The sequence below is a fragment of the Aspergillus homomorphus genome (assembly GCF_003184865.1).
Source record: "Aspergillus homomorphus CBS 101889 unplaced genomic scaffold BO97scaffold_5, whole genome shotgun sequence".
Lineage (NCBI taxonomy): Eukaryota > Fungi > Ascomycota > Eurotiomycetes > Eurotiales > Aspergillaceae > Aspergillus > Aspergillus homomorphus.
In genome coordinates this window covers 998,970-1,021,891 of record NW_020291891.1, presented here as the reverse complement: position 1 = coordinate 1,021,891, position 22,922 = coordinate 998,970, and the positions used below count along the sequence as shown (strand labels likewise).

The window sequence follows — 22,922 nt, the reverse complement described above, 5'->3', positions numbered from 1 at the left end:
ATTCCATTCCATTAGTCAGTCTGCAGATTTCATTTTGTCTGCGAAGTACCGGCTCCATTGAAAAACCCCCGAACAAACGTCAAGGAAGCAAGATGATTGTGCCAAACTTTTTTTTTTGATACCGCCGTGAACCAAGACCCTAAAATCAAGATGCCAGAGGCTAAGAGCTCACAGCACTTGATATGTGGACAAGTAGATGGATGAATGAAAATGAAAAGAATATGGATAGATAAACAAAATCATTATCGTCGCCGAATTAGGAACAGGGAAAATAAGAGCGCCCTGGCTATGGTATCTAAATAGAATCGTTTTGAATGAAACGAAAGGGAACCGATCACGCCTGAATTGTTGACTCATTCGCATGGCTTATTGAGAAGAACCAGTGGTGCCCTTGGCCTTAGCAGTACGTCTGGCACGAACGGCATCGGCCAAGTCTTCCAGGACAGTAACAGTCGTTTCCCAATCGATGCAAGCATCCGTGATACTAACACCTTTACGCAAGCCGGAGGGACCCTCCGGGGGCACCTTCTGGTTGCCTTCGTTGATGTTCGACTCGATCATGACACCAACAATAGCATCCTGACCCTCACGGAGCTGATCACCGACTTCCTTTGCGACCAAGGGCTGGTTGCGATGGTTCTTGTTGGAGTTTCCGTGAGAGCAGTCAACCATGACGACTTCGCGCTGCTTCTTGCCACGCAGGGCCTCGCGAGCAGCCTTGATGCTTTCACGGTCGTAGTTGGTGCCCTTGTTACCTCCACGGAGAATAACAAAACCGTGCTCGTTACCGGAGGTCTTGGTGATGGCAGCCAGACCCTGCTTGGTGACACCCAAAAAGCGGTGGGGGTGGGCGGCGGCACCAATAGCGTCAATAGCCACGGTCAGGTTGCCGTCAGTACCGTTCTTGTAGCCGATAGGGAAACTAAGGCCAGAGGCGAGCTCACGGTGCAGCTGGGACTCGGTAGTACGGGCACCAATAGCTCCGAGAGAAATAAGATCGGCAAGGTACTGGGGGGAGATGGTATCTAACATCTCACTGGCAATAGGCAAGCCCATGCTGGTCAGATCCGCATAGAGACGACGGGAGACACGAAGACCCTTGTTGATGTTGTAGGTTTCATCAATATCGGGATCGTTGATCAATCCCTTCCAGCCGACAGTGGTGCGAGGCTTCTCAAGGTAGGCACGCATGATCACACAGAGATCACCAGAGAGCTTCTCAGAGAGCTCCTTGAGACGACGAGCATACTCCAGAGCCGTCTCAGGGTCGTGGATGGAGCAAGGGCCGACAACCACGAGAAGACGGTCATCTCGCTGCTCAATAATCTCAATGGCCTGGTTGCGGCCGGCGCGGACAGCCTCTAGTGCGCGGGCAGGCTAAGACAGTAGTCAATACCATGAATTAATGAATTGATGCAGAATGAAAGGCATCGTGGTGTGAGAATGGGACCCACTGTGCCTGAGGAAGTGATGCGGTACTGGTATGACTCACAGCAGGGATCTCGGTCTGCAGAAACTGGGGGGAGAGAAGGGGATCATATCCTAGGACTGGGAGGAGATATTATTAGCGAAGAGCGACTTCTGACACACTTGGATATCAATATATACCCACCACGAGTGTCCTCGCTGATTTCCGTCGTGCTGATCAAAGGCATTATTGCAAAATGAAAAACGCGCGGTGTGCTGAGGATATGGGTTGATTGCTTGCTTTACACCAAGGAGGGGTAATCGAACAATGAATGAATAACAGTGAGAGTAGAGCTCGGGAAGGAACGAGCTATTTGTTTTATAGAGCAATTGGAGAGGTCAAGCTAGCGAGAGGTGAGAATTGGGTGAGTGAGTGACGTGAGAGGAGAAGGAGGAGGAGGGAGGAGGAATTTTGTTCTCATTCTTTCGAAGATAATGGACGGAGGAAGATGGGATGGAAATGATAGTTAGTGTCCAGTCATCAGCGCGCTCCTTCCCAATGAAGTGGGCCCCGCGATCGGACTGATTCACACAATACAAAATTAGGAGCCGTGATTAAAGTTAGTATGGCAGGGGTATCATACGGTATTGTTGGTAACCAATACAGCCCGTGCCTCTCCTCCACCTTTTCGCCAGCTTTGTCTGTCTTCTCATTCTCCCTTTCACTGACTGACCTTCCTCTCATGTTGTGGTAGTTATTGTCTTATGCTGACTGACTCTTTCCTTCTCCGTTGGTTCGAACTGCCGAAGCGAGGGCGGGTAGTACAATTTGAGGCTATTGTCAGAGGACTCCGGACTCCGGACTGTTTCGCATAGGCTTCGCAAAGCTAGAATACATTCCGACTTGCTGCAGCCCATTGCCTCGTAAACAGAGGTGACGTCCTTTGTATTGCGGTCAGGTTCGTATGCATGCATATGCGCCCATGGGTGGACCTCCATGCATACAAAAAATTGACTGCCAACTGCCGATGGTGACACCGTAGGGGCTGATCAAGCACGAGCCCAGACACTAAAAATTCCAAGGATTGTTCTGGTGGTTGTAATCCGCGTTCTATCTCCATGCTGCCTTTGAGCATGATGTGTTCTCACCGCTAGACCGCATCCTGTCGGCCTTAGTGCACTTCCCTGTCAGTTCATACTGCAAGTCAAGTAGGGAGTACATCGGAGCCCAAGTGGAGTTGATGATCTGGACCAAAAGCTGGAGAGCTTGTCTCGGAGGCAATGCAGGACATCGCTGGTATCCCCAAACATTGGAATGTTTACTCGAGGAAATCATATTCTCATTCGAGGCCGGCCACTTGACCCATTTCGGAGACGTCATAAGCCTATAATGCTGGGCAGCAAGGTGTATTCGAGGCCATAATATTCAATCACCCAGATCACTGGCAACACTTAGCAAGTAGATGGATATTGGAGACCCCCCGCCCTCTTTTCCCTATTCTCGCAGCTCTTAAGCAGTCTCACGCAATTCTGAAGATCCGACACACATAAGCCGTATAGACCTCCACTGTTAGACCATGCCGGATGTGCCGGACAAGTCGCGGCGCGCAAGCCGACAATCAGCGTCCAGGGTTGTCGATGGTGATCCTGGGGTCGACCCTATCTCAGGGAAGGTCTGCAAGGTCGAGGCTGAGCTGGCTCGCTCAGTCACAGAGACACAAATACAGATGCTTTGAAATTACCTATACGCGAGACCTACCAAGCGGTCCACGACGGCAGGTTCCGTGTGGACCTGGGGATAGTTTAACGGCCGCATATCCTCCACATGCGACTGACAACCAGAGGAACCAGGGGTTAGGGAATAAGCTTCCTACTGGGTGGGCTGGAGCCGAGAGGCGGTCGAATGAATCGAATTGCAGATGCTGCTAGCGAGTAGAATCAGATCAGTGGGTCAAGAAGAAGGAGCTATCTTGGCCGGGAAAGCTCCTTTTCGTCTGGGATTTGAGAAGTGCGCGTTTACGAGAGGGAAGGATGGGAAGGATGAGGGCTGTGGTGCGCATTTACTGGGGCCGGAGTAGTGTTTTCGGACTCGCCCGCGTGTAAGCGTTTTGCCGGAGAGGAGGGGAAGAACGCTTCTCCCAGAAGCAGTAAAAAGCGGCCAATCCTGCATGTTCTATCCCTGGCCGAGTGGATACATCTCATTGAGCAACAAGAATCAATTTGTTGAGTTGGGGTTTGAATTCTGAGGCAGCAGAATGATTTGTTCCCAATAGTGTTCGCTGTCTCCATGTCCTTGTGGGTCACCCACTGCCTTTCAGTTTCTCGAGCTAAGAATCAATAGTCTGTCTACCTCATTTATCTTCCTTTCCGACCCTGGTGCAATCAAGTCTTGTAAATCCATTGCACGAACGAACAGCGAACAAGTACCTTGACCATCATTTAACTATCCTTCTGGGATGCTGAATATAGCCAAACAGAATATGCGATCTACGATCGGATGATAACCGCATTCATGCATGGATAGACGGCGGTAAATGGCTCTCGTCATCGTTCATGGAAGGACCTCCTCGCCTTTCCAATCCCAACATCGACCCCGTCCATCACTATTGGCGGGACTCATCGCAAACAGGAACTGGAGCAGCCTATTAGCAGAATCGAATGGGTGCAACATCTTTCGCCCGTCCCAGTAATCTTTCGTGAAGTCTGTCTGGACGGTACCTGGATGCATCGCTACCGCTAGAGCCCGTTCATTACTCCGAGTGCGTAGGTACAAGTCAAAAGTCTTCGCCAACTGGAAGACGGATGCCTTGCTGGCGCGATACGAGTACCAGCCTCCAGTTGCGTTGTCGGAGATTGAACCAACACGTGCTGCCATCATTGCGTATATGGCATGTGATGGGAGATTCCAAACATGACTCTCCCCTCCCTGAGATTGCGAGTTTACCGGGAAAGGCTTCGACGATTTGGTAGGCAAAAAAGGTGCCAGGTGCTTCATTAAGAGCATGGGACCGAGAGCATTGACCCTGAAGCTATCAAGGGCGCTGGCAGCATCGATTTGCTGTGGTGATTTCTCGACATGTAAGATACCAGGAACGGTGATGGCTATACGGAGAGCAGCCTCTGGGTATTCCCGTCGAATATACGAGGTCATAGCATGAATCATCGCTTCGTCTAGTATATTGTTCAGTCACAGGACAAGGAGAGAGTTTGAGGTCGGACTAGTAAGCTTTCATACCAGTCACGTCCACACGAAGTACCCTTAGCCGCTCTTTCATGCTGCCCGAATCATCCTTAACAGCTTCGAGAAGTCTATCTCGAACTCCCTCACAATTCCTCCGCGCAGTCGCGATAACGGGTAATCTCGTGTGAGACAGCAGCTGTTGGGCGAAAGCGAATCCCAGGCCTTTAGAGGCAGGAGCCACGAGGGCAAACCCATTCGTGGAAGGGAGCATTCCGTCGCGTATAAGCTTCTCTGAGGTAGTGCTGTAAGGTATCGAGATAGGAGCTGAGTCAAACTACCCCCATACGAGACACTCTCAACGCACTGGAATACTCAAAATTCGACCCCGGACGGAGCTACCGTTAACTACCGCATTGGGTGACGTCACTGATACCCCGACCAGCGAATTCCATGAGAGAGGACATTGCCCCTTGAAACTTATGGTATCAGCTGGTGCAAAATTTCCAGCCCTGATCTACCTACTGTCCTGTTGTAGTACTCCTCTAGGTGTGCGGCCGTCTGATGACATTTACGACTCAGTCAATTACATGCGATCTTACATACGTCACAAACGGTAACTGGGTAATCAATAGTTTGTGCCAAGTCTGCAATCAGCCACTGTGGCGCGCCGTGGTCGGAGTAAGCAATGAAAATATCACACTAGATCTCATTGGATGATTGCCTGGTAAGTTGCCTGAGGCCACAATCGATCCAGTTCTGGACTTTCCACTGCCTGGTGGACTGAGCTTCGGGTTTGTGTTTCTACCCCGGGTTTGGATACGTTTTCAGTCAATCATAATCTTCCTCAACCGGTAAAATGAGCATCCAAACATATGTTTCTTAACTGCGCCTTAATTTAGCTCTTGCATTTGCTCGGGCAACTGGAGTGCATCTTCCAATGTACCAAACTTCCATCTCTTTATAAAAACAGGGGGGTCCCGGTCACTGTTCATCTTGCCATTTCCACATTCGAGTGGGTGGAGTCACTTTATTTGAAAGCTTCACAGCTAGCTCTTTCACAATACTGCTCCCAACTTAGAGATGTTTACATATACCCCCAAACGCCCACGAGAGAAGGAGGAGCAGGAACCCGAGGGAATCCCGATTCATGAAAAGAAGGTACGCCAACTTAAGTCAGCCAAAAAGCCGTGATTCGGTGCTCACTATTACTTAACAGAAGCACCGCTCACTACCTCTACGTGTCTCTCCTCATACAATCAGCAGTGTGTCATGCTCAAAACGTGATCAGATTGCGCCACGAGTTGGCGTGTCAACTTTGACCCCAGCGGAGTCCTCAGAGGATGATAATGATCATGCCCAGCTTGATGCAAACATTGGCGAATATATGTCAGAGCCATGGGACCAAGAGGCCAATTCAGTGCTTTCAGCTGCTCGGATGAGCACGGAAATGGATGTCGACAACTGCAACGATCTCGGTGTAGGCTTGATTGACGAGAGCTGCAACGACCGCTCACAACAATCACCGATTCCCCCTAGCGTTGTATACCGCTCGCTCACCATAAGCGAGCAACAGACGTTACATCTCGCGCATGAAACGTATCCCTTTGCAATTTATAACACAGAGCCTTTGATACCTCAAAGTAGCACATATAGCGGACGTCGCGATGCGCTGGATGACCTCTACAATGACCGCAATACAGCTTGGTGGCGCGATCAGCGTCTCCCGAGCCCAGTCAGTGATGGCGATGCCATGATGATCAATAGCAAAGATTCTGTCAGCGATGCGGAGATGACATATACCGCATCGCGCCCGGCGTCCCCCCCTTTGGGAATGACAGGTGCTATGCTCACAAACATGCGCGATCTAGATCCCTCGCGAGGGTTCATGACAGCGGCTGGAACCAGCTCAAAAAAGGTCGCATTCTCTATGGGCTATCGTTCCGATTGTGACAAATGTCGCCGTAAGGTCCCAGGCCACTACAGCCATATTATACGCAGTTGATTTGGGATGATATTCTTCGGTCAACGCTGCGTTCAATGACCACAGTTTGACGCGTGCGGGTTGCGGTGGGTAGGGACCAACAGGCTGCAGCTGTACTTATGATATCAATCGTCAGGCGTCAGAGGGCCAACCTAACTTGCGGTTTCATGCAGAGTGTTACTACCATGGATTTCAGTAACTATATGTTAAACTTGACCTACTGTACTTACTACGCACGGACGTTCTCTTCCGACTCCATGTTCCGATGACGCTGACATAATCATCCGTATCCGACGAACGGAAGGGACTGTTTGCCATCGGACTGTGGATGTTGGGAAATAAGGCAAAACGCAGAAAAAGATCGCATGTTGAAGAAGGGCCATACAGTGCCAATCTCTTCGCAGACAAATTTAATCCGCAAAGAATTCATGGTGCATGAGCTATATTAGTAGCGGGTCATTTGAATGATACTCCTCCTTCGGCAAGGCATTGCCGTAACTTAATCAGAACCTCAGATCTCTCTCCTCCGCCTTTCCCCGCGGCTGTCCGCTTAGCCGATCTTCACTGCCGGCAATTCGGTGGCTGCTCCAGAACGGCTTGTCCACCCAACAATGGATCCCGAGCCCCGGAATTTCCTCCCATGGCTGTTTCTCGTCAATAATAAGTATGCTACCGCTCCCCAGTTTTTGTCGGGAATGAGGCACGAGCTGCGATCTTTCCGTCTACCTATCCTTTGACCCTCGTTTCTTTTCTTCCATCCAGGATAATCTCAGACTCGTCCTTTTAACCATCACAAATGGCTTCTCCAATTCCCCGGGGCCTGCGCCAGGTCCTCCAGAAGTCACCCAATGACATTGTCATTCTTTCTTCTCTCCGTACACCCGTGACCCGTGCGAAGAAGGGTGGCTTCAAGGATGCTTATCCCGAAGAGCTTCTTGCTAGCGTGCTTCGTGCCACTCTCGAGGCAAACCCGAATCTTGACCCGGCCCTCATTGACGACGTCGCCATCGGTTCCGTTCTCCAGGAGCTCGGTGGTGCCAAAGCCGGCCGTATGGCTCAGATCCACGCTGGTTTTCCTAATTCCGTCTCTTTTCATACCATTAACAGACAATGCTCGTCCGGTCTGGCTGCTATCTCCACTATTGCCAACGGAATACGTGCCGGCGCTATCAACGTCGGTGTCGGTGGTGGAATGGAGTCCATGACTCGTAACTACGGCTCTCGTGCTATTCCCACTATCCTCTGGTCTGACCTCAAGGATTCGCACTCGAAGGACGCTCGAGACTGTATCATGCCGATGGGTATTACCTCCGAGAATGTTGCATCCCGCTACGGAGTCTCCAGGGCAGACCAGGATGCTTTCGCCGCCGAGTCGCACAAGAAGGCCGCTGCGGCCCAGAATGCGGGTCTATTTGACTCAGAAATTGTTCCCGTGAAGACTCATTCCTACGATCCTGAGCACCCCGATGCTGCTCCCACGGAGATCACCGTCTCCAAAGACGATGGAATTCGTCACAATCTCTCGGTTGAGAAGATGGCCAGCTTGAAGCCCGCCTTTTCCGCTGATGGCGCTAGCACTGCTGGAAACAGTTCCCAGGTCAGCGACGGTGCTGCCGCTGCCCTGCTGATGCGCCGTTCTACAGCTACTGAGCTCGGTCTGACCTCTTCTATCAGGGCCCGCTGGGTGGCGTCTGCTGTAGCCGGCTGCGCTCCCGATGAGATGGGCGTTGGCCCTGCCGTTGCCATCCCTAAGCTTTTGCAGATGCTGGACATGAGTGTTTCCGACGTCAACATCTGGGAAATCAACGAGGCTTTCGCCTCACAGGCCCTGTACTCTATTCGGAAGCTTGGAATTGACGAGGCCAAGGTCAATCCTAAGGGTGGTGCTATTGCCATTGGTCACCCACTGGGTGCCACTGGTGCCAGACAGCTGGCAACCCTCCTGCCTGAGCTTGAGCGTACCGGTCAGGACATCGGTGTCGTGAGCATGTGCATCGGAACCGGTATGGGCATGGCTGGCATGTTTATTCGGGAGTAAAGATGAAGAAAAGAGGCGAGGACTTCTTTTCTGTACATTTAAATTTGCTTGCAGCAAGTTGGATTTTCATGATATCAGCGTAGACGCATGTATATATATTTACAATTTACGAAGCATTACTTTTCCATAAATTCTTCTCTCCTAGATCCTTGTTATCAAACCATTGTAGAATTCCTTATACTCGATTATTCAGGTTCGGCACGGATTTCTGCCTCTCAAGCGCCAAGCCCGGTGGTCTGACTCACGTGACCGAGTGGCCGGAGGCCTTGAAACTTTTCCCAAGACTGCCCGTTGAGTCCCCGATAGCAAACCCGCAACGCTGCAGACATGCGTCCTTCGGTGCGATTGTTGAACTTGGAGGTGCCCCCTATCCAAGGGGCCCGAACCCTTTATGTCTGCTCAGTCTGCAGGCACGCAGCGCGTCCCCGTCCGATTGTCACACGCCAATTCCTGCGCAACGCCTCTAACGCGAACTCGCTGACCGAGAAGGTGCGCCGCAAGATCTGGGGCACCGATAATCCCCCCGGTTTGAAGGATCCTTATGGTGGGGAGGGTGCGTTGGAGCGAAGATTCAAAAATAAGGGAGCTCAGGTTATAGAGGAAGCAGAGACACCTGAAGCTTCTCAAGCGATTGACGCCGCTGCCTCCGAGGACGCTGTACCTGCCTCCGCTGACTACGAGCCGGCGACGACATGGGATGGCCTCGATCGCGTTGGTCATCTTGGACGGTGGTCTGATCTTCCTCCTGCGCCGGCCGACGTATACGAGTCGTAAGTGGTCCTTCGGTTTTTTTTGGCGATCCCACTTGTTTCGATTTCGGGAGCGAAACTCTTCCATAGTCCTTCGTCGAGCCAAGGAAATTGTCTGATAATTTCCTCTCAAAATAGGTTCCAAGTCCCGAAGAAGATCACCAAGAAGGAACTACTCTCACTTGCCGCTCACCAGGCTGTCGTCGAACTCTGCCTCATGCACAAACTGGGAAAGCCCTTGACGAGTATCTGTGAGGTTGTGGAGCATGATAAGTTGATCTTCAAGATGATCTGGAAGACCAAGATTGTACCCTCCTCGAACGGGCAGTGGAGTGAGGCACTAGAATACCCCAACAAGCAGGCAGAGGAGGCGCTTGTCTATATCTTTAAGCAGATTGGTGCCGAAGAGGCTGCTGAAACGGTAGAAGCGACGGAGCAAGTTGAAGAAACGGAAGAGCCTCTGGACGAGTTGACAGAGGACCTTGACACGGAGCAAAGCAAACTCGCCTTTTGTGGCTATCAGAAACCACGGGATAATGGTCACTTGTCTCTGTCGTTGAACGATCCGGCCACGAAGTTCGCTGTCAGTTCCATTGCCTCCCGCCCCCCTTTTCTCCATCCCTCATGGTCGTTTTCATCTCCAAGGAGTCACTAACTCATATTCAATTCTAGTTCTTGAAGAGATTCTCCCAGCTGACTGGCCACTTCTTTCCCGATCCTGCGGCTCAATCGATTACCACCGTTCAGGAAGCCGTTACCTACGTTCAGCAAATCATGAAGTCCAAGCCTAAGAAGCTGGCTGATTACCTTGCCAAGAACCAGCAGTACAAGAAAGCGCCCAATGTCAAGGTTTTCGCTAAGAGGCAGAAGAGGTCAGACAGGGATGAGGATTTGGGCCGAAAGAAGCTCATTGAAGCCGAGCTTCGCGCTAGAGGTCTTCTGGAATAAATTCCTGGGATAGAGGGCCCGAAATATGGCTCTGAGGTTTAGTCTCTAGTTCTTGTAGCATGTTACTTGTGAAATCCTTGTTGTACAATAGGAATCAATGTTTTGTCGGTTTGATCATGAGTATACAATACATATTCAAATCTATCTTTGGAACAAATCGAGGCCATAAGCTAAATTCTGATTGGACCCATATTCACGCCTAAACCTAACCTTGAAACGCCGTTTCTGTGACATAATCGGTCGAGCAAGAAAGCAAGAGGCAATAGGCAAGAGAAGAAAGTTAAGATGAGTGCCTGGAATTCGCGGGTAGAGTGAAGCCTCGGGTCATGAAGTCAGTATTCTTCGACATTGCATCTTTACCAGACTCCTTTGTGAAAAGACTGCTTAGATTGTCACTATTTCCCATCAGCTTGCGCCGCCTCTTCTTCTCATTCTCCTCATCGAGGACTCGGGCAGTTAACATGGCAGTAGCTGCATTTTTTATCCCACTTGGAGCATTTTGAACAGGCGTGGATGTGTTGCTGCGGCTAGCAGTAGCTGATTGTCCCCTCATTCGCAAGGCTGACGATGACTCTAGCTTGGATTCTTTTCCAGTAGCGGCATCTGACTCGGTAGCGGCGGTAGCGGGAATAGTGGCGACAGCATCATCGTCGCCATTGGCGTGCTTCTTCCGTTTCTTGGAGCCAGGCACCTTTTTCAAAGAATGTGTTAAACCTTGTCCGGTAAGTTTCTGGGCCCGCTCGAGCAGCTGTTGTTTATCCGACTCTTTTGTTGGGAGTATGAAGATCACGTTCTCACTTGTGTAAGGCTCGTCGCACTACGTGGATGCATGTTAACGGACTGCAAGATTGGGGATTCGAAAGGCCTAACGTACCTGTAAGCACTTATCCTCCTTCAGCTGACGGATTGCTTCCTCGGAGAACACATGCCCGCAAGGAACAAGATAGACGGACTTGACATTCGGGCCCAATTGCTTAGCAGTGACCGGACATATCCAGCCTTCACGCTTCTCGTGTTTCCCAGATGGGTGTCCACCGTGCTCGGTGTCGACTTCGAACTTCAACTCCACCACGTCACGAAGGCTCTTCACTCGGCCACAGAGGAACTCGTCGCAATCGACTTTCGAGCTAATACCCTCCGCATCATCGCCCGGAAGTAGATATCTCAAGACGGAGTCCTTGTTGAACAGATTTCCAACGCAGTCGGAGACAATAGGTCGCATTAGCTGTTTATGTGAGAGCGGACATGTGCTCCAGAAATGTTCTTGTAGTTCGCGCTGTGTTTCTTTCAGTTGCGCCGTGCTGGGATTCCGAGCGGCTTCGCGGACGAGCTCGCGGCGAGTGGGGATACTAGATGTAGGAGTTAGCTGCTTTGCGAACCACGAAAGCAGAGAACCAATCGCCTACCTTCCACCATCATTACCCATTTTCGTACACAATAAGATAGAAAAGGGCAAACCCCATCAGGCGTGCTGTAGAACGATGGTCGCTGGCGGGCCGGTCGCCACTTTCAGTCCGGGCTGATTGCGGTGATAAGCGAATGACTAAGCGATCCTGGGCGTCCCCAGATTGCTCGCTCGATGTAGATGTTATCAACAGCTGGCCAGAAGCTCTCTCCGCATTTTCTGACTGTCAAAATCGACGGCGACTGGACATCTTTTTCGGTCGCAATAGTGGTTGGTGAGCTAGCTAAATGCTGCCGCTATGATACTTCCTCAGGGATCGCTCTTGATTGCGAGCATAGCTGCATGCTCGACCGTGGTAGCTGCTGCTGCGGGTGATGCCTCGTCTCGGCCGCGAGGAGTCGGGCCTGAATGTGAGTATCCCCCCTTTAGCTGCTGTCTTCTACGGTCGCTCGATTTCGTTGGACTCGCTTAACTTTCGGTCTCGCTTAAACCATCCCCATCTTTCCATTTAATCTGTTCATCTATGTTGAATGAACAAGCTCCTTTGGACACGCCAGCTCACTGACAACGTGGTTGAACTCAACAGTCGCGAAGTTCTACAAGGACACCACCACATTTACCTGTATATCGCACCCGTCGATCCAGATCCCATTCTCCGCTGTGAACGATGACTACTGTGACTGCCCGGATGGCAGTGATGAACCTGGCACGTCGGCCTGTGCTCATCTTTCCCGCAACTCAGCATTGACAGTTGCCGATCGGCCGGGAAACAGCGACCTGGAGCTCGTCTCCGCGCTTCCGGGGTTCTACTGCAAAAATAAGGGCCATAAGCCATCCTATGTTCCATCCCAACGAGTCAACGATGGAATCTGCGACTACGAGCTTTGCTGTGATGGGAGTGACGAGTGGGCACGGGTTGGTGGCACCAAGTGTGAGGACAAGTGCAAGGAAATTGGAAAGGAGTGGCGTAAGAAGGAGGAAAAGAGGCAGAAGTTCCTGACAGCTGCTCTCAAAAAGAAGAGGGATCTCCTAGTGGATGCGGGCAGGCAGCAGAAGGAGGTAGAGGACCAGATAAAGAATCTGGAAGTGACTATCCAAGCCCAGGAGATCAAGGTCAAGGATCTCCAGGTCCAATTGGAGAAGGCCGAGGAAGAAGAAAAGAGTAAGGTGGTGAAGGGTAAGAAGGCTGGCAAGGTCAACGTCTTGGCCCAACTAGCCAGAGGCCGGGTCGAGGAGCTTCGGGATGCGCTGGTGAATATCCGCAAGGAGAGGGATGATACCCGCGCACGCGTGAAGGAACTTGAGGAGATTTTATCCAAATTCAAGGTTGAGTACAACCCTAACTTCAACGACGAAGGTGTCAAGCGCGCCGTGCGCAGTTGGGAAGACTATGCCGTCAGGGGAACTCTTGAGAGTGCTACAGACGCTGCCCAGGCCCGTGACTTGGATGAGCTGGTCAAGCCAGACGATGCTCAATCTGGGATCAATTGGGAGCAATGGGAGAACGAAGATGAGGGCTGTGAGGCTGACAGTGGTAAGTGCATCGTGTGCGACGGCGTTGCCTCTTCCTGATACTGACCGACAATAAATAGCCTTAGTCTATCAGCTGGCAGCATATCTACCCCCTTCACTGGTTGAGTTCATCGAGACCAAAGTTGTCTCCGCCCGTGTTTTCCTCGAGGATAATGGTATATTGCCAAAGAAGGACGAGCCTACGGCTTCCGAATCCAAGATCGTCTCCGACACTCGGAATGCTGTCAAGTCGGCCGAGAAGGAACTTGAAGACTCACACAAGCAATTGGAGAACCACAAGTCGGATCTCGAGACAGATTATGGTCTTGCGTCCATTTTCCGTGCGTTGAAGGGAGTGTGTATCTCCAAGGACTTCGGCGAATACACATACGAGCACTGTTTTCTGGACCAAACCAAACAGATTCCTAAGAAGGGAGGCGGTTCTATGCGGATGGGCAAATATTCCGGCATTGGGTCTGTTAACGTGGACGTTCTCAACGAGTCGGGCGATGTCATCCCAGAAGAGAAGGTCGCTCTGCATTACACCAATGGGCAGACCTGTTGGAATGGACCGGCCCGATCAACCACGGTCGTCTTGGAGTGTGGTGAAGAGAATGAGATTCTTAAGGTGGCTGAGGATGAGAAATGCGTCTACTCAATGCTTGTTACCTCGCCGGCCGTGTGTCCCGGCGGCGAGGAAGGAAATGCTGCCCCGAGAAGCAAGGATGAACTGTGAGTGGTCGTACTTTACTGACATGCTTGGGAATCATATATAGCGATAGTTCATAGTAGGCGAGTTTTTATTTGACATACATATACAGCATATGTGTCTTTTGAAATCGCAGGGTCTCCCAAGTAGGATTCTTGTAAGTATCAAGCTTCAAAGCACTACACCCGCTATAGTTGATAACTTTTACACGGGAAATTTCCCCAAAAGGCCGTCACAATGCGGACTCTCCCCCACCTACCTGGGTATGTATCTACTTTGTACGGAGTACTCTGTCTCAGTCAATATTGGTGCGGCTATCGCGGTTGTATAGTTGGGAATGAACTTGTAAGGTTTATAGTAAGGTTTCTGAGGTTCCAAACTTCCAAAGCCAGCCCGCACCAGAGGATCCGTGCGATTGCCCGGTAAACTGTTGCATCCACTTTCTGGTGGATAGACAGGAGGGGAAAGGGCGGGGTTACAGGCAGTGGACATCAAACTTGCAATCACAGACCCCTTCACAAAACAAGAACCTGGCAGGACCCGGCATGATTGAGAGACGACTCTTCTTGTTCCACGCACACATGCTGATATCCACTAGACCCATATCTTCGCTCTACAACTCAGCTTCTCTCTCCACCACTCACGGCTGATTCAACGTGGCAGCATTAATTCCGGCTCCATGGATCACTTACAACGACCAGTAATTATGACAGGCTTCTGCTGATGGGTCATTCAGGGATGCCCCATGGAGATGATAGTTCAAGGATCAAAGCTGACTGTGACTGGGATATCATCAGCCCATTCAAAGCAGTCTGTTTCATCACTGGGCGCTTCACCCTGAGGAGAGGGGCAAGAAGCCAGCTGCCCGCGGTGAGATCCTTGCGAGTAGCACTGTGGATTCAGTGAGCATGGAACCGTCCAGTCAAATTGACCAACGTCATGCAAAAGGCTGAGAAGAAAGGGAGCAATCCACTTGCTTGTCCCTAGTGAAGTATATCACTTCTGGATCAGCAGACATCATGCATCAGTGTTGGTGGGATGGAAGCGCAAATCACACTTACCGCCAGGTGTGGGTTGGTAGAACGACGAGTTCATCCGGTGGTGAGAAGATATAAGAACCCCTCTCCTCCTCTTGTCTGCTGTTTTGATCTCTCTCCTCTGCACGCAATCCAGTCATCCACTTCAATTCAATAAGCTTCTTTTTTCCTCTACTCAAATAAGTTCAACAGACGCAAGTCTATCTCACAACCGCAAATCACCATGTCTCCCTGCAACTGCAACTCCTGCGCCACCAGCTGCGCTGGTAGCTGCAACTCCTGCTCTTGCAGCAGCTGCTCTGTACGTATCACCACATGGTTTGAGTCACATTCTTGAGCCTGAAATTTATATTGGGGCACTTTTGAAAGCTAACATCGGGGAACAGCACTAAGCGAGCCGCTCCGTAACCCCCTGACGGGGAGAGACTGTTTTCTATGATGAATTCCCTCCTTGTCTAGCAGGACTATGCCATGGTGGTTGATCGGTAAAGGGTGATGCGGGACGAGTTTTGCTTTATTCTGAATCGCGTATCTCTTGTTTTTATTACTTTCTCGATGAGTGTTGACATGCGCGGCGGGTTGGTGCATCTTGAAAGAGCCCCTTACAAGAATGATGGGAGACGATCTGACCAACACAATTTGTGTTCGAGCATGGCTATTTAGTTAATACAGAACAACCTTACTGGAGATTCCTAGTTGCACGAGTGTGGTAGATATGTAGCAAATAGTGTTATATGATGCTTCAATGGCTTGTGTGGCTTGATGCCCTTTATTCCCATACGATCATCGATGACTGGTCGGAAACAATCAGATAGCATTGATAGCGGGCATCAACTAGCTTTCACACCGGAGAAACATGCACGATTATTCTCTATAGCGGCTTGTCCACCCTACAGAATATAGGAAGATGAGTCTTAGTGTCGTCTGCTCTGTTGTGTATTCGTCGATCTAACAAGGAGAAAGAGCTAGTAGGGGTCCTTCGGACTAGAGCCACCATGATTTGTTCATCTCAAAGTTCCGAAGTTTCATTCCGCTCCGCTCTTGATTTATTTCTTGAAGAGTCAGAAGTGTCAGCCTGTCCATTGGGGGTAGGTATATCAAGGGAATGCAGGCAAACATACAGGGCACTTGCACTGGCCGGCAGGGCACTGGCAGGAGGCGCCGCAGCTGCAACCGTGGTCGGAACCTATTGGGAGCCAGACGATTCAGCAAACGTGGGTTATCAACTGATCCATTATAGCAAAGACGAGAGAAATCTATCGCACTTTCCAGCTGCTATAGCCTATAGCCACGATGATCTCGTGCAAAATGACAGCCAACGGGGGAAATCAACAGAGCAGATAACCCCGCCATTAATTTACCCCGCCGCGCATTAAGCCAACACACAAACACACAAAAATCGACGAATACAAGAAAAAAAAAAGAGTGTTATTACCCATTATGATGAGAAGGAGATAGAGTGTTAGGAGGTGAATTCCAGATAAATTTCGTTCAAATAGGCAAGGATATTCCCTGACTTTGTGGACTGGGAGCAAGGAGGAAGTTGTTTGTGGCACGGAAGAGATACTATGGCGGGGTAAAGCAGCCCGGTATTTATACCTCACCAGACAATCAGTCAATCAATCAATACTAACCACTATAACCGCGGTTTCACCCGTTGACATTGTTCCGACCTGACCCTCATCCCTTAGCGGGCCTTAGACGTGAGCACATTTCTGCAGGTTAGGCAGGTTAGCTCACTATTCACCGACCACTAGATCTGCAGTGTCTCGTTTCTCTCTCCCTGAATGGTGATTTCATATCTCTTTCTAAAAGGAAACCAAAAACATATTCGTACCTTGTACAGCACGTTCCCCTGGGTTCATGTTCGTGAAGGGTCTCTCTTTCTGCGTCGAGATATGCTCATAACATTACTATCTTTCATGCTTTCATCCCTTCTCTTTTGTCTGACTAGTCTGACAGTGACAGCTGGGGAACCGACTACCCTGCGCAAATTGGATCAACGTACAATCAAAGGGTCTGGAGCTGCTATAGGATTGATACGGACCGAATCCCAGCGAAGCCGGCAAATTAGTAGGATTCAGTTATGATGCAGCATGCCATCCCGTGCCTGTGCGGAAATGTCGCATAGGAGGTCAGCCTGGAGCCGTCGATGGATCTTTCCACTCCCAATCTATACCACTGTACTGCCTGTCGCACGACTATAGGAATGCTATGCTCTACATACTACCCTCTACAGACTAGGCCACAGAACCTAGACAACTTACGCGAGTACCAGCAATTTGAGTATATAGTCCGCTATTTCTGTAACACCTGTGACGCCTACGCCTTGGCATGTTCGAGGCCCTCAGAACGATATTTCGTGGCATCCGGATTGCTGGTGGATAATGGAAATACACATCGGACTCGATTGCTGCGGCATTGGCGAACATCTGAAACGCGCGATGGTGGTCTGACTTCTTTCCTCACCGGGGAGTTTGTAACCACGCCCCTCGACGTGTTGACTTCGCGCTTATCCAGATGGTGGTGGAAGTTGTTTCGAGAAGAAGTCGGAACTCAAGCGCTTGCCCCAGGATTCTGAGCATTTGCGAGGTCGGTGTCATTGCGGGGGTGTCGAGGTCTACGTGGCTCGACCGGACGCTTCGTCTACCGAGGCAACATCTTCCATGGCCTGACCTACTTGTTCCGTATTATACTCATTCATCAGAGAACACTACCGATGTGAAGTGGTGGCTGCGGGAGGCGAATATCAAGTATTTAACTGGGACTTGCGCCTGTCCGTCCTGTCGTCTAGCCAGTGGATGTCCCATTCAACCATGGGCATTCATCCCCAAAGCTAATCTATTCGACGCCTGTAAAGCACCGCTCGCATTCGGTGCAGGCACCATGCAGCGGTACGAAAGCAGTCCGGGCGTTTATCGGGAATTTTGCAAGCATTGTGGCGCTTCGGTCTTTTGGAGTAGCGATCAGAGACCCTTATTGATAGATGTCAGTGTCGGGCTGCTTCGTTCACCTGAAGAATCGCGAGCGAGCCAATGACTAGATTGGGAGACCTCGAGAGTTAGCTTTGCGAAGATGGCCTTGGATAAGACTTTGATTGATCGACTACAGACAGGGCTTAAAGAATGCGCGATTGAAGGTCCCTAGTTAGCTAGTCTTTGGTGTGCAGTGCATGCCAATCGTACCTTTATTCCATACTCACAAACTGTTATTTTTTCTACCGCCTTCCCAATCAGGCGCCGCGCTTTCCTCCGCCTACCTAACAAAAAAAATCCCCATGAACACGCGCCAGGCACTTCCTTCCATCCTATTCAAGGTCCAGTCGCGTTTCGCAAGTATAGGAATCCTCCTTTCGCCAGCATGCCACCGGCCTATGAGTTTCGGGGAAATGACAGGGGAAATGACCGACGGTCATCGTACCGCCCCAAGCAAGAGTTCACCTTTCGTTATCCGCGTCCTGGCACCTCCGAGCGCCCGCTATTGAGAACTAGAAGAGAAGCAACACCGGAACAGCTGGTAGCCCAAGGAGCGTCGGACAGCAATCCTGGTCTGAAGTTTGTTTCTCTGGAGAATCTTAGCGACAGTGAAGAGGCGGATATGGATGTTTCTTCAGATGACGATATGGAAGCGACTCACCCACGTAAAAAACGCGCCACTGAATCTAACACCAACGCATCTGCCGCCCCTGCTCCAGCGCCCACCCCCAAGTGGTCTAACCCCGATCCTTATACTGCTCTGCCTCCACCGGATGAGAGTCAGTCTAAACGAGTGGACGTGGTGAAGTTGATTCGCAAGGCTCGGATTGCCGCGACTGCGACGCAGCCCGTCCAGACGGATGCAGTGACGACCAACGAGGATTTCATCTCACTTGGTGGGTTGGGCGATGATGAAGAAGACAGAAACCCCCCGGAAAACGCGCCCACCGGTCCAAAACGTCAGCTCGAAGGAAGGGATTCCGCGCTGGGCAGTCGCAAGAGGACATATGACGACGAGATGAAGGGCATTTCTAAGAAGACTGGGAAGCCGCTGAGTCGGTTTCATAATGATGGTTCGATAACTGACGAATGGAGGGTGCGCCCACTTCAATCGGGTGCGCCGTGGCTTAACCATATGGAGCCTACCTTGCACTTGGCTACCAGGTTTGTGCTAATCATTGAACCACACGAAAGGGGGCTCCCGCTTACTCTACGGCAGATTACACAACGAGATCTTGAGTTTCTACCACTGGGTGAAGCCTGTGCCTTATGAACAAATTGTGAGAGAGGACTTGGTGTCGAGATTGCAGACTGCGTTCCAGAGCAGGTATTACGGCGTGCAACTTCGCCCCTTTGGTTCTTTCGCGTCCGGTCTTTACCTTCCCACCGCGGACATAGATCTGGTTCTACTTTCGACAAACTTTATGCGTCATGGAATCAAGACTTTTGGCGAGCGAAAAGGTCAAATCTACGCATTTGCCGCATTTCTGAAGAACCAGAACATAGCTGTTCCCAACTCAATCGAGACGATAGCTCATGCTCGTGTCCCCATCCTCAAGTTCGTGGACAAGACCACCAGTCTAAGAGTGGATCTTTCCTTTGACAATGACAGTGGACTGGTCGCCAATGAGACGTTCAAGCAGTGGAAGTCTGAGTATCCTGCCATGCCTGTCCTTGTGTCTGTGGTCAAACAATTTCTCCTTCTTCGAGGCCTCAATGAAGTACCTACTGGTGGGTTGGGCGGGTTTTCAATCACTTGCCTTGTCACGAGCTTGTTGCAACATATGCCATCTGGCCATTCGGCGCCAAACTTGGGCAGCATGCTCATGGATTTCTTCGAATTCTACGGCAATCAATTCGACTATGAGAACGTTGCCATCCGTTTCAACCCGCCTGGTTACTTCAATAAGGTTGGTGCTATCGACAACTATTTCACGCAAGCTGATCAATAGAGCTGACAAAATGATTGCAGAGGGTCTACAGCTCCCGGGACAATAACCCTCGTCTCTCGATCGAAGATCCCAACAATACTGACAACGACGTCTCTGGCGGCACACGAGAGATAGCCTTGATCTTCCGGTCTTTCGCTGAGGCCTACAAGCGGCTCAAGGCACGCATGATCACAACCGCCAGTTTAGAGGATCCTCAGGCCAGCATTCTGGAGACCATCATTGCTGCAAACTACGACGAATATACCGAGCAAAGGTGGCAGCTGCGCCAGATCTTCGACAATGATTCCCGCTTCGCTCATCTGCATCAGCCTCCTACACCCCCGCCGCCACCTCAAGGCTCACCCCCCGCCAATGCTGCTCCGCCGCCCCCTCCCCTGCCTCCCAGTCCCCCCCCACCTGCCCAAGGAGCGAAGGAGAAGGAGAAGGTCACAAAGCAACAAAAGAAACAACAGGCTGCGAGAGATCGTGCGATCCGTCTGAGGCGATTGCGTCCAGACCTTCCGTCTGTTCCCAGTTCCATTTCCAATGAACAAGCACTGAGTCTAGGTGGATATAAGACCCAGTCAGACATGGATCGGGACCTTATCCAGCGTGAGAAAGAATTGAACCCGTCTAGCGAAGACTAGTCCAGTCTCATGACTCAGTCAAACTCATAGTGTTTGTACATTTTTTTCATGGTCACTGGCAGGAGCTCTGATGTCATGTGCTTGGTGATGACAGCGTGTTTCCCCGGGGTGGCATCTTCCTCTTATCAATTATTTTCGTGTCGTTCTGAGCGTCATATACCCGATTCATGTAGACTTGGAAGGCGTTACGGAAGGGAGTGTCTGGGCTTGATTATTGTTGTCTTTTGCCCGGGATGGGCGCTTGGGTTGCGGTTCACACTGACTGAAATGGCTAATAGGGAAATCGTGGAGTCTCTACCAGGCTAACATGTGTGCAGAACTACTGATGTACTTGCCTCGTCCGATTCGCGATGCGAGATGTCCTGCCGCTGTGCTTTGCAATGGCCTGATTGCCGCCATGGCATGGACTCTTCATACTGAAGCCGAAAATGGGACAAGACTTGTTCAGCGTCTGACTGGCAGACATACGCTACTAGCAGCAACATTGAGTTAGAAGCATTATCGAAAATGGTACAGCTGACGAGATTCTTCGTGTCTCTCGTTCTTTTTTTCTACACACTCCCTTCCCACCTCTTTCTCATCAAGGAAGCGCTACAAGCGGGTCCTTGGAGAGGATGATGTGGATTGGGGGAGACCACAAATCAATGCCTGCGGCATTTAGGAGCACTCGAAGAGACTGGTTACTCGGATGTACAAGCCCTGATCTCGGACTTTTGGTAACTATGAAGGCGGCATACGAACAAGTCATTTCAGATTATCGTCTGGCATCGTAGGAGGTACATAAAGGCAGTCGTGATTCCTGCGCTTGACCGGAAGAAAGACCACCCGAGGACGGTGCCGGATGGTTAGCTGGTCGCAGCCAGGCAGAACGGGTGAAACACATCAGAGTTACTCCCATGGCTGGCAACATCAAATGAGTGCCGTCTTATCCACCGTCTCAACAGGAGCAGACACACTAGATTCAGCGTTCAGTCCAGCTTTCGCTGCACCTTTCTCGGCTTCCTCAAGAGAGGAGAGGTGATTAGGAGGCAGAGTATTGACGAAGTCCGGTCCTGGACTGGCCCATGTGAAGTCCACCCACTCTGGCCCGAGAATGGCCTGAATTTGCTGAGCTAGGGAAGAAACGCGGCGCTGACAATCCTGGGACCAGGCGCGGTCACTGATGTTCTCCTCCGACGGGGTCAAGCTAGCGGAGGGTTGCTGCTGCTCGTCGTCATCATTCTCCAGTCCATCAATTATACTCCGCCACACGCGAAGCGTCTCGTTTAACTCATCTACATTGCTGACACCCATTACGCTGACACCCAGTCGTTTTGCGGCGCCCTTGGTAGCAACCGGGACCAAGTCGCGGCCATCATTGGGCGCACACGCAAGAGGCGGCCCCCGTGCTCCGACCTTGGCTCCATCACGCAGCCACGCTTCTAATGCAAATCGGATTGCAATGACCTCCAGCTTCTCTCCCTCTTGGGTATCAGCCCACTCTCCGGCGGCTAGAACGGCATTCCGCAGCCCATCAGGTGCGGGATGAAAATCACCCATGCTCCCGATGGGCACACCTTTCCTCCTCAATAGACCCATGCCTAGCGGTGACGCATTCGGGACAACGTCCACCCCAGCAGCGGCCAGTCTCGGCAAGCCCTGACTCAAAAGCTTCGTATTTTGCAGCGTGAAGTTTGCGTAGGATTGCACGATATCCAACGGCTCGCCGGTCTCGCGCAGGACCAGCTCGGCAACCTCACACAGCACGTCCACGGGATACCCCGAGATACCCACGTAGCGAATTGTACCCTCGGTGTCGCGGATGCGCCGCAGCTCGCGCACGGCGTTCAGGGCCTCGGCGCGCGAGACAAATTCAACGTCGTGGCAGTACACCGCGTCGAGGTAGTCGGTGTGCAGCCGCTGGAGACTCCGACGAATGCTATGACGGATCCAGCGCGGAGAGTAATCGAATGATGACGAGGCAATGCGGCCCACCTTGGTGAGGATCTGGTATGTGTGGCGAGGGAACACGGTGCGGACGGTCTCGCTGGCCAGAGCGCGGCCAAGGAGTTCCTCGGCGGGACCGTAGTATGGAGATGTGTCGAAGGCGCGCACACCATCAGTGAGAGCGCGGTGGACTAGTTCGGTGGTCGGAAGAGCGTAGGGGTCGTGGTTGTACTGCGAGTTGAAGGTCGCGGTGCCCATGATCAGGGGCGGTAGATGCGCCGACAGAGGTGAGGATGGGCGGCCCATTGCTTTCTTTTCCCTTTTCTTCCGGCGTTCCTTTTCTGGGTTCAGTTTCTGGAATTTTCTCCCTTTGCGGACCAGAGACAGTGTTGGGAAGCGGGAGGAGAGAAAAGTGCACTCAAAGGATTTATAGTCCTGTGAAAACGCATGTGAGGGGAAGGAGGGGGAAAGATGGA

The 22,922-nt window shown here is 51.2% G+C and overlaps 10 protein-coding genes across 10 annotated transcripts; 6 read left to right on the top strand and 4 right to left on the bottom strand.

Moving 5' to 3' along the window:
* Positions 1-5: 5 nt before the first annotated feature.
* BO97DRAFT_363463 (3-deoxy-7-phosphoheptulonate synthase) lies at positions 6-1,926 on the bottom strand. Its single transcript, XM_025692504.1, has 3 exons — positions 1,613-1,926; positions 1,493-1,548; positions 6-1,377 (listed from the first exon to the last, which is right to left on the bottom strand). The coding sequence occupies exons 1-3, from the start codon at positions 1,653-1,655 to the stop codon at positions 367-369; spliced, it is 1,110 nt and encodes a 369-aa protein (XP_025554806.1). The 5' UTR covers positions 1,656-1,926; the 3' UTR covers positions 6-366.
* A 1,711-nt stretch (positions 1,927-3,637) lies between these two features.
* BO97DRAFT_441030 (short-chain dehydrogenase/reductase) lies at positions 3,638-5,092 on the bottom strand. The gene is made up of 2 exons (XM_025698130.1): positions 4,643-5,092; positions 3,638-4,578 (listed from the first exon to the last, which is right to left on the bottom strand). Exons 1-2 carry the CDS (start codon positions 4,857-4,859, stop codon positions 3,959-3,961), a joined length of 837 nt encoding a protein of 278 aa, XP_025554805.1. The 5' UTR covers positions 4,860-5,092; the 3' UTR covers positions 3,638-3,958.
* Positions 5,093-5,407: 315 nt separating this feature from the next.
* On the top strand, positions 5,408-6,873 carry BO97DRAFT_441029 (uncharacterized protein). The gene is made up of 2 exons (XM_025698129.1): positions 5,408-5,746; positions 5,805-6,873. Exons 1-2 carry the CDS (start codon positions 5,669-5,671, stop codon positions 6,588-6,590), a joined length of 864 nt encoding a protein of 287 aa, XP_025554804.1. The 5' UTR covers positions 5,408-5,668; the 3' UTR covers positions 6,591-6,873.
* Positions 6,874-7,186: 313 nt separating this feature from the next.
* On the top strand, positions 7,187-8,717 carry BO97DRAFT_403603 (thiolase family protein). The gene has a single exon (XM_025694778.1). The coding sequence runs from the start codon at positions 7,366-7,368 to the stop codon at positions 8,605-8,607; it is 1,242 nt and encodes a 413-aa protein (XP_025554803.1). The 5' UTR covers positions 7,187-7,365; the 3' UTR covers positions 8,608-8,717.
* A 198-nt stretch (positions 8,718-8,915) lies between these two features.
* Positions 8,916-10,413, top strand: BO97DRAFT_363455 (mitochondrial 54S ribosomal mL50 protein). Its single transcript, XM_025692503.1, has 3 exons — positions 8,916-9,377; positions 9,495-9,939; positions 10,029-10,413. The coding sequence occupies exons 1-3, from the start codon at positions 8,935-8,937 to the stop codon at positions 10,302-10,304; spliced, it is 1,164 nt and encodes a 387-aa protein (XP_025554802.1). The 5' UTR covers positions 8,916-8,934; the 3' UTR covers positions 10,305-10,413.
* A 183-nt stretch (positions 10,414-10,596) lies between these two features.
* BO97DRAFT_363452 (uncharacterized protein) lies at positions 10,597-11,784 on the bottom strand (the record flags this gene model as incomplete). Its single annotated transcript, XM_025692502.1, has 4 exons — positions 11,711-11,784; positions 11,179-11,653; positions 10,945-11,121; positions 10,597-10,875 (listed from the first exon to the last, which is right to left on the bottom strand). Coding segments are annotated over exons 1-4 (951 nt in total), but the record flags the coding sequence as incomplete, so codon positions are not given.
* Positions 11,785-11,919: 135 nt separating this feature from the next.
* BO97DRAFT_385042 (putative protein kinase C substrate) lies at positions 11,920-14,038 on the top strand. The gene is made up of 3 exons (XM_025693445.1): positions 11,920-12,119; positions 12,296-13,243; positions 13,302-14,038. Exons 1-3 carry the CDS (start codon positions 12,008-12,010, stop codon positions 13,955-13,957), a joined length of 1,716 nt encoding a protein of 571 aa, XP_025554800.1. The 5' UTR covers positions 11,920-12,007; the 3' UTR covers positions 13,958-14,038.
* Positions 14,039-16,625: 2,587 nt separating this feature from the next.
* On the top strand, positions 16,626-18,128 carry BO97DRAFT_468521 (GFA family protein). Its single transcript, XM_025699758.1, has 2 exons — positions 16,626-17,442; positions 17,622-18,128. Exons 1-2 carry the CDS (start codon positions 17,120-17,122, stop codon positions 18,004-18,006), a joined length of 708 nt encoding a protein of 235 aa, XP_025554799.1. The 5' UTR covers positions 16,626-17,119; the 3' UTR covers positions 18,007-18,128.
* Positions 18,129-18,327: 199 nt separating this feature from the next.
* Positions 18,328-20,674, top strand: BO97DRAFT_461408 (putative topoisomerase family protein TRF4; the record flags this gene model as incomplete). Its single annotated transcript, XM_025699367.1, has 3 exons — positions 18,328-19,106; positions 19,162-19,852; positions 19,915-20,674. The coding sequence occupies 3 exons, from the start codon at positions 18,328-18,330 to the stop codon at positions 20,518-20,520; spliced, it is 2,076 nt and encodes a 691-aa protein (XP_025554798.1). The 3' UTR covers positions 20,521-20,674.
* A 631-nt stretch (positions 20,675-21,305) lies between these two features.
* BO97DRAFT_403597 (D-arabinose 1-dehydrogenase (NAD(P)(+)) ARA2) lies at positions 21,306-22,901 on the bottom strand. Its single transcript, XM_025694777.1, has one exon. The coding sequence runs from the start codon at positions 22,750-22,752 to the stop codon at positions 21,430-21,432; it is 1,323 nt and encodes a 440-aa protein (XP_025554797.1). The 5' UTR covers positions 22,753-22,901; the 3' UTR covers positions 21,306-21,429.
* Between the last annotated feature and the right edge of the window lie 21 nt (positions 22,902-22,922).

What these genes read in the sequence shown, in the direction of transcription:
- BO97DRAFT_363463 (XM_025692504.1), bottom strand. Translation starts at nt 1,655, where the DNA reads ATGCCTTTGATCAGCACGACGGAAATCAGCGAGGACACTCGTG. An exon ending in AATCAGCGAGGACACTCGTG is followed by an intron (nt 1,549 to 1,612) that starts GTGGGTATATAT and finishes ATCTCCTCCCAG; the next exon opens with TCCTAGGATATGATCCCCTT. An exon ending in TGCAGACCGAGATCCCTGCT is followed by an intron (nt 1,378 to 1,492) that starts GTGAGTCATACC and finishes CTACTGTCTTAG; the next exon opens with CCTGCCCGCGCACTAGAGGC.
- BO97DRAFT_441030 (XM_025698130.1), bottom strand. Translation starts at nt 4,859, where the DNA reads ATGCTCCCTTCCACGAATGGGTTTGCCCTCGTGGCTCCTGCCTCTAAA. An exon ending in ACTTCGTGTGGACGTGACTG is followed by an intron (nt 4,579 to 4,642) that starts GTATGAAAGCTT and finishes ACAATATACTAG; the next exon opens with ACGAAGCGATGATTCATGCT.
- BO97DRAFT_441029 (XM_025698129.1), top strand. Translation starts at nt 5,669, where the DNA reads ATGTTTACATATACCCCCAAACGCCCACGAGAGAAGGAGGAGCAGGAA. An exon ending in TCCCGATTCATGAAAAGAAG is followed by an intron (nt 5,747 to 5,804) that starts GTACGCCAACTT and finishes ATTACTTAACAG; the next exon opens with AAGCACCGCTCACTACCTCT.
- BO97DRAFT_403603 (XM_025694778.1), top strand. Translation starts at nt 7,366, where the DNA reads ATGGCTTCTCCAATTCCCCGGGGCCTGCGCCAGGTCCTCCAGAAGTCA.
- BO97DRAFT_363455 (XM_025692503.1), top strand. Translation starts at nt 8,935, where the DNA reads ATGCGTCCTTCGGTGCGATTGTTGAACTTGGAGGTGCCCCCTATCCAA. An exon ending in CCGGCCGACGTATACGAGTC is followed by an intron (nt 9,378 to 9,494) that starts GTAAGTGGTCCT and finishes CTCTCAAAATAG; the next exon opens with GTTCCAAGTCCCGAAGAAGA. An exon ending in ATCCGGCCACGAAGTTCGCT is followed by an intron (nt 9,940 to 10,028) that starts GTCAGTTCCATT and finishes ATTCAATTCTAG; the next exon opens with TTCTTGAAGAGATTCTCCCA.
- BO97DRAFT_385042 (XM_025693445.1), top strand. Translation starts at nt 12,008, where the DNA reads ATGATACTTCCTCAGGGATCGCTCTTGATTGCGAGCATAGCTGCATGC. An exon ending in GCGAGGAGTCGGGCCTGAAT is followed by an intron (nt 12,120 to 12,295) that starts GTGAGTATCCCC and finishes TGAACTCAACAG; the next exon opens with TCGCGAAGTTCTACAAGGAC. An exon ending in GGGCTGTGAGGCTGACAGTG is followed by an intron (nt 13,244 to 13,301) that starts GTAAGTGCATCG and finishes GACAATAAATAG; the next exon opens with CCTTAGTCTATCAGCTGGCA.
- BO97DRAFT_468521 (XM_025699758.1), top strand. Translation starts at nt 17,120, where the DNA reads ATGGATCTTTCCACTCCCAATCTATACCACTGTACTGCCTGTCGCACG. An exon ending in ACTTCTTTCCTCACCGGGGA is followed by an intron (nt 17,443 to 17,621) that starts GTTTGTAACCAC and finishes TCGTCTACCGAG; the next exon opens with GCAACATCTTCCATGGCCTG.
- BO97DRAFT_403597 (XM_025694777.1), bottom strand. Translation starts at nt 22,752, where the DNA reads ATGGGCCGCCCATCCTCACCTCTGTCGGCGCATCTACCGCCCCTGATC.